Below are 8117 nucleotides of genomic sequence, written 5' to 3'. Positions count from 1 at the left end.
AGTTTTTTATATGAATATATATATATATATATATATATATATATATATATATGTACGGCAGTGAAGCATCCGTGGGAACACTGATGTTACTGTCCTTGATGATGATGATGACTTGTGGTCGAATCGGAAAAGTCGGACAGGTTGCACTGAAGGCAGCTGGCATGACTCGTTTCAAAATTTCCACGCTTTGTTCACGCGCTTACTACCTGTACGGTATTGGTTTACTGTATAGAGTAAGGCTAGCTGAGGTCGATACTGTTGAGCTATGATAATTCTTCGAAGATGGTGGATTGACATGCTTCTTGCGAACTTGCAAGGATCTGAAGCGAAACGAAATGTCAGGCGTGCATGCACTTTACTGTGGTCAGTAGTCGTGAATCGTGGCTCCCCACCGCTGGCTGATTGCCACGCAATCCAATTGGGTCCGCGGTTGATTTACACTTGGTGGCCGCCAGGTTACGCAGTGCGGACGTTTATGCTGGAAGATCTTACTGACCAGAAACTACTCATGATCAGCGTACTCCGTTGTCTGTGCGATGGGCATAGACTGAATCGGCCGTCCGAATGTGTTTCCAAGGAGCTCAGACGACCGACTTACGTATTTATATCGCCCGCAAGGATCACAATGCCAGTGCTTCTTGCTTGATGAATGAGCCCGTACTATTCTCAATAGAAAGTATCCTCAGCGTCATAACTGCAGTCCGTTGGAGCACGAACCACCTACGGCTTCAGAAGCTTATCACTGCACATGTTCTCTCAAACGCCACCCAGCCGCTGATCCGATGGTCTCCTACCCGCGCTGTTCAAGGATAAGGGTGAAGTCCTCAATCAGCACTTGTCTGATCTGTTTGATTGCATTTTGAAAAAGGAGTTTATCCCAGGCAACTGAGGAGAGTCGGTTAGTGTCCACTTAAAAAATGGGCTCCTATTGAGTGTGGCGACCACAGGAAGATCATCTCAACACCTCTCGTAACGAGATTGTGTGCTTCGTCGCCTTGCGATGGTTCGTGAAACACCGACTAGGGAACAGCAAGCAAGATTCCGGTCTGGTAGGAGTTGCCCCGACCTAAAGCTGCCACCTTGACGTGGTGGTCGGGCTTGAGTACTGCAGCGATCCCGCGGGCTACACTGGCTGGAACTTCGTTCCACAAGGTGCAACCATGCCAGAAAGACCAAAGGGGAGCAGCCAGACCTCATACTACGAGGCGGTCTGGGGGTAAAGTCGTACTATCGCAGTACGTGTACGTCGCAGTAAGGTGTTTCCCCCAGGCGACCAGCATGTCCATATTTATGGAAGCAGCGATGCTGTCTTCCCTTGAGGAAGGACGGGTTAGAAAAGGTCGGCCCCAAAAACCGCACACTCCGATCGCCCAACAGTTGACCGTGACCGCCGGCGCATTATCCAATACGGTCGAAAAACTTTTAAAACCAAAGAGCCCGGTGCTGCTCAAAAGGCACCTGCTGTGCGCAGCCGCATCAGGAATGAGACAGTAATGCCTTATTCCCTGCGCCCTCGGGTTAGGCCAACCCCCTGCAGCCGAGCAGGTCAGACTATTGAGTCATCGGCTCCGGGCAGGGTCCCCAAAGAAAACCCTATATTCTCCCACTGCCTCGTGGGTCAGACTTTTGAGTCAGAGGCTAGGGTCAGGGTCCCCGAACAAAACCCCACACTCTCCCACTGCCTTGTGGGTCAGACTTTTGAGTCAAAGGCTCAAGGTGGGGTACCTCAACCAAACCCCCTTCCTCGGCCTGGGCAACCGGGAAGTATCATTTGCCCGCGAAGTTCAGCGTCCAGGTAGGGGTTGCATTGACCAAATCATCACTCTTCGTCAGGTGCTAGAACGATGCCATACGTGAAAGCGACCTACAATTCTAGAATTTCAGAATTTCCCAGGCGCGTTAGACTCGGTTGACCGGTCTGTTCCTCTTGACATGCTTACCCACTGAAGAGTGCCCCGGATTTTGGTGACCATAATGGGCTCTTTGTACTCTCAGACTTCCGGGTGTGTGAGAGTATACAGTGAGCTCTCCAAAAGCTTCCATACACAAAGTGGTGTCCGTCAAGAATGCCCACTCACTCCATTCCCATTTAACTTCATGATCGATGAAATAATAAGACGGACGCTGGAGGGTCTCCAAAACCCCAGTGTTCAAGTAGCCGGTGATGAAAACCTTGTTGATCTGGAATATGCGGATGATATCGTTCTCGTCTTTAAAGAGAAGGAGAAAGCACAGGTGTTTTTGAATGAACTGACCATAGCCATCCTGTTCTTTGGTATACACTTTGCACCCACAAAGTGCCCACACTCCTGGGCATGCAGTCACTCGACACGCCACTGACAATCCAGAGAGAGGTACTGGAATTCGTGGAGCGTTTTACGTATCTTGGAAGTTATATTAGTTCTGATTGATTGTTGACGGATGACGTCAATGCACTAATCTGCAACGCCCGGGTCGCGTTTGCTAATTTGGCCCACCTATGGCGTCAAAGTGGTGTGTCTCTGAATCTCTAAGCACGCGTGTACCAAGCTACGGTGCGGACTGTTTTGTTGTATGACTGTGAGCCTTGGCCTGTTATTCAGATGTTCGACAACCGTTGTTCCAGAACCATAGCTCGTGTGGGCTGGTGTCGGCGTATCCGTAACGAGGCAGTGTGTTTTTGAATGAACTGACCATAGCCATCCTGTTCTTTGGTATACACTTTGCACCCACAAAGTGCCCACACTCCTGGGCATGCAGTCACTCGACACGCCACTGACAATCCAGAGAGAGGTACTGGAATTCGTGGAGCGTTTTACGTATCTTGGAAGTTATATTAGTTCTGATTGTAGTGTGACGGATGACGTCAATGCACTAATCTGCAACGCCCGGGTCGCGTTTGCTAATTTGGCCCACCTATGGCGTCAAAGTGGTGTGTCTCTGAATCTCTAAGCACGCGTGTACCAAGCTACGGTGCGGACTGTTTTGTTGTATGACTGTGAGCCTTGGCCTGTTATTCAGATGTTCGACAACCGTTGTTCCAGAACCATAGCTCGTGTGGGCTGGTGTCGGCGTATCCGTAACGAGGCAGTTAGAAAGTGAGTTTTCGGTTGTGTAGCGAGTACTTCCATTGAAGAATGTGTCCAGCACCAGAAACTGCGTCGGTTACGACATGTGTTGCTTATGCCTAGCCATTTGTCGAAGAATCTTCCGTGGCGGGAGCGGAGATGTGCCGTAATCTTGGCCTGGCAGAGGGGTATAAAGGATATTACGAAACGCCTGGGTGCTGCTTCACTACTCGCCTTCCAGAATGGGGACTACGTGATTCCCACTGCGCCTGGTTGGAGATATGGCTGGCAACCGATGTCAGTGGCGTTCTTGCTGTCGGTTTCTATCCAGATTGCCTGAATGAGTTTATGGAGGTGTAGGCACCTCGGAATGATTGTAGTAAGTTAGCACCCGTCCACCTCCATTCTTTTTCTTACAATAAGACTCAAATGAACCATGGTTGCACGGCAGCGGAACATCGATGTTGAACACTTATGTCGTGCTGTAAATGATGATGGTGATGTTGATGTAACTTGGGTGCCAACAGCTACAAAGCACTCATGGACTCATTTTGACCCCGTGACAATCAGCTGCCGGTGGAGATTGGGATTAGGAGATGGAACTGCGTGGGCACTTATTTACTTGCTTCCCCCGTGGAATACATCAGTCGATGCAAAGGCATTCAGTTCACCACGTATTAAGCGTCTTTTTAGCTGAACATTTTCGAAGTGAATTGACAAAAGCTCAAAGGAGTCGACGGATACTACGGTGATTTGGATGACGATTGGAAAGAGGTGAGAGGGGCCGTGATCATAGCTTCGGAAACCGTCTGTCCGAGTTCCCTTTCACACCCCAATGAACACGGTCAGTAGCCTGCAAAACCATATCACTAACAAATGACCGATGGCGCACACAGATCCGTTAAACGCCGAATAATGAAGAACCTAAGGATCGACAAGGCGTCAGTGGATCACAAAAATCTGAGGATTGAAGAAGGCCTGTGTAACAGGAAACATTCGCACGGTGTTCCAGGTAATCTGATCATCTGGTCAGAGTACGGTTAGTGTTAGTTGGACGACCTCTTAAAAATGTGGCCCTTCAGTCCATCTCGAATCTAAGCTGAACACTTTAAAGTTCAACTAGACCCAGAATGGCACAATAATAATCGTTCAGCTATAACACCCTTCCAGTGCCTAGCTGACACGCCACCCGAAGAAAGCACGAAGGTTTGGATACTGCCCGATTGCCCAATCCTAGACAGGAGCGGTCTTGGTGCAGAGGTTGAACTCAAACTACAGACCTTCCGGTCAGTAAATTCGTTCTCTAGCCACTGAACCATCTTAAAATTACCCGAGCGGAACGTCGGCACCAGTCCGTCACCATCGACAACGACGTTCAGCGTGCAATTCCATTGTTTCAGAGCATCTAGATGGTTTGTATCCTGCACTCTTCAAAGAAGGTAGCGAGACCCTCGTGGCTGTCCTGACGGCTTTACTCCTAAGTATCTGGAGTGGAGAAACAATATCGAAAGAATGAAGTGCCTCGATGACTATTCCCATATTCAGAAATGGTGCGCTGGAAACCACCAGCGCACGAGTCTAGCAAGCATAGCTCCCAAGATACCCCCTGCCGTTATCCTACTAGGTCGATCTATCACCGGGTGAGTTGGATTCGGGAGAATCAAGCTGGGTTCCGCCTTGGTTTGTGGTTGTATAGATCATATCTACACATCACAATAAGCTTTGGAACTACACCCCTCTTTCCGACGACTAACAATGGTAGTATTTCTCGGTTTCATATCTGCTTCTGACTCTGGTGATTGTCAGAAACTGGTAGTATCTGGCGATGAAGGGTGTCCCTCCGAAATTCTTATCTCCTATGTGGGCTGTGTACGCCCCATGACTTCCTGTCTAGGCTTGGGCAACCTGACAATATGTCAACTTATGTACTTCTTTTGCGTAGCATGGCAGCTAGATACTGAAAAAGTGTTACAGCTGAATGATTTAGTTCCCGTGGACGCGTACGTCTCTACGGCCAATTCTCCCCTGAGCTCTCTACATTCTGTTTCGTCGGATAAGGATGTCCTCTGTCGTCTGTCTTCTTTAACTTCGTAATTGACGCTCTGTTTGGGTCCCCTCTGCCCGCCTCCAACACCCCGGGTGTCCGAATACTCACGGAGCTTTCGCTCTTAGCAAGATTCGGTGGAATGGAACCAAACCTCATGCTTGCAAGTGAACCCACCGATTTGATGAATAAGCTAGTCTATATGGACAGTTACATAAGTCCCAGTGAACCGGTAAATGACTGGTGAAATCACTTCCCGAATTGAAAAGGCCGGGAAAGTGTTTACCATCCTGCGGTACTCATGGCGCCGACGTGACTGACTGCCAAGTGTACTGCACAGCGCCATGGCTAGGTCTGTTCCACGTTATGGATCAGAGGCGCTGCTGCTGCATGTGGAAGATCTTTTGGGAATGTTTTTGACCATCGGCACCGGCGGAGCGTTGCGATTGTCTAGTACAAACACCGAGTCAGTGGTCCTGAGGTACATCAGATGGTCTTCTCTCTCTTGAAGGATCAGCTGGTCATGCTCTTCAGGTCATGCTGGTTAGACCATGTACTTTAGGTGCAAGAGGACCGTTTTCCTCCTAAAATCTTCTTCGCTCAGCCTTGTGTTAGATGGGTAGACCCAGGGGTAGTCAGTCCATGACACAGCAGTGAAGTATGAAGGTCCTTATCAATCAACTCAGTCGCATCGGTCACTGACGTCAACCCGAATAGGGGCCGCGGGACAAGATAAACTAATGGTTAGTGATCCTGTGTCACATGAACACTGGCGGTTATGCATCAAAGCTATCGCCTCCGCTGTGTGGTTCACACTGCTTGCTATACTGGACAAGCAGACTTGTCTAGAGTCAATGCACAAATCGAGCTATCGCCTTCGACGTGTAGCTGTAATTCCCTAGTTCTCCTTATCATGTGTGAAGAAAGCTGTAGAGGTGCACGGTTTATGGTGAGAAGCTAACAGAAGCTGTTATACTCCCACTACTCCTGAAGAAAGCTGTAGAGGTGCACGGTTTATGGTGAGAAGCTAACAGAAGCTGTTATACTCCCACTACTCCTGCGCTCTCTTATTCAGCGACACTGCAGCTTAGGTCAGATTCCAATTTACGATTCGTCTGCTGTTGTTGGCTTATGCGGAGAGGGTATATGTTAAGATGATCTGGCAAAGCGATTAGCTGCTGTTTATCGATTGCAACCACAACATCGAATTTCTAATTTTTTTATTATGATTCTAGTAGACACTTTTTCCCAAACGACTCCAATGAGGTGTATGTGGAGGATTCTGGATGACGGACGCTTGGAAACATTTTGAAACCTTCATACACTAGCTCGTTTTTTCGATGCGAATTTACTCCCTTTAGAGTGTACATTTCTGTTAATTTAGCTTATGCTCCAAGCTGGTTGAGTCACTTCTTGCTGATACACTTATATCGGTTTTCGCTCCAACTTAGGTACTGAAAATGATGGTCGGTAACAATCTCAAAGACACTCAGTTGCAACAGATTGTAGACAAAACAATCATGTTCGCTGACAAGGATGGGGATGGCCGGATCTCGTTTGAGGAATTCTGTGATGTCGTCAGCAATCTGGATGTGCACAAGAAGATGGTAGTAGATGTCTAAACTCCCAGTCCCTTCTACTTTTCTCAATTCTGTTATTCTCCACAATCTGTACATCGGAACTCGCTTGGCTGTCAACCACCTGAACACCTCGATCCTCTACAGAATGCTCATTCTTTTAAGATTCCAGATATGATCTCATCGTGCTGTTGCGCGTGCTTATGAGAACGCTCTGCATACCTAACCCTTTTTTTCCTCCAGTTCACTCGATTCGCTTTGAGATGTGGGCATCGAGTATTTCCTCCGCCTTTTCAGTGCGTCGTTGTTCTTCCCGAGCATGTGACCCTCGCTCCATCCTTGTGATCCCAGGCCACCGCACTGCTGTTTCGAGAAAACTTTCACGTTGTTGTCGTCTGGAGTGATGTTTTATTACTAATCCATCTTATTGATTGATTGATCTTGATTGGTGCACCACCCGCCCATCTCTTCTCAGGCTTACCGCCATATTGCGCAGTACCAATGAACCTGACTTTCTTGTTCTACCCATCCAGTTTATTTTTCCTCTTTTTTTAAATTTTAGCGTGATCTTTCCTTAGGTGAACTGAGCTCCGGCTGTCAGATTTTAGTGTACCTAATCGGTCGACTGAACGCACACAAGGACCACCTTCTGTTTTCCTTATTTGCCATCGTGTCGGGTTTGGCTCTTCGTGTAGTTTTACCCAAATTGCTGTTTATTCTAATTTCATCCTTGCATTGCATGCGCCGTTTTTTTGAACATGAACCTTATAAGCCACAATACTTCTTGCTTTCACTCTTGCCGGTGGGCAGAGAACTGGTGTCCTCCTCACTGTCAGACTCCTTTGCTTGGATTTTCTCGCGAGCTACGCCGTTCTCTTTGGAATAAATATACTCAAAACAACTGCAACGCCCTAGAGAGAAATCTTCGTAGTGGGACGACTTTCTTCGGTTCTGATTCTTTCACTGACGAAATCAAAAACTTGTGTGCTGCAAATGGTGTGTGCTATGGTTTGCTTTCTTCAGTTATATTATCCAGACATGACATGCTGTTTGACTAGAAACACGCGGTAGCGGTTTGTTGAAGCGTTTGTGCGGATATGTTGCATCGTCGTCATCATCATCGACAGCATGATATCAGTGTTCAACACCGATTTTTCGCTGCTGCACAACTATGATTTATCTGGGAGTCTTAGTGTAAAGAAAAGAATGAAGCTGGATGGGGAAGAGACTTAGTGCTAGCTTACTACAATCATTCTGAGGTACCTACACTTCCATAAACTCATTCAGGCAATCTGGATAGAAACTGACAGCAAGAACACTAATGACACCGATGCCAGGTCAAGGATGGGCTACCACTTTGCTTCCGCCACTCTGAATTGGGCACGGAAAACAGCAATCTCTTGGGTTAACGATGGTTAGGCATACGCAACACATGTCCAGATCGACGCC

The 8117-nt window shown here is 47.8% G+C and overlaps 1 protein-coding gene across 1 annotated transcript in view; it reads left to right on the top strand.

Annotated features, from left to right (window-relative positions):
- T265_06487 (hypothetical protein) overlaps window positions 1-7901 on the top strand; it is a gene marked incomplete at both ends in the record, with an annotated part of 40333 nt that extends 32432 nt beyond the window's left edge. The window contains 3 exons of the mRNA XM_009171761.1: window positions 6543-6701; window positions 7231-7470; window positions 7740-7901. Coding sequence (XP_009170025.1) covers window positions 6543-6701; window positions 7231-7470; window positions 7740-7901 — 561 coding nt within the window. The remainder of the gene's footprint in view (window positions 1-6542; window positions 6702-7230; window positions 7471-7739) is intronic.
- Between the last annotated feature and the right edge of the window lie 216 nt (window positions 7902-8117).

Source organism: Opisthorchis viverrini (genome assembly GCF_000715545.1).
Source record: "Opisthorchis viverrini unplaced genomic scaffold opera_v5_133, whole genome shotgun sequence".
In the NCBI taxonomy this organism is placed as follows: Eukaryota; Metazoa; Platyhelminthes; class Trematoda; order Opisthorchiida; family Opisthorchiidae; genus Opisthorchis; species Opisthorchis viverrini.
This window is presented reverse-complemented; position numbering and strand designations above follow the sequence as displayed.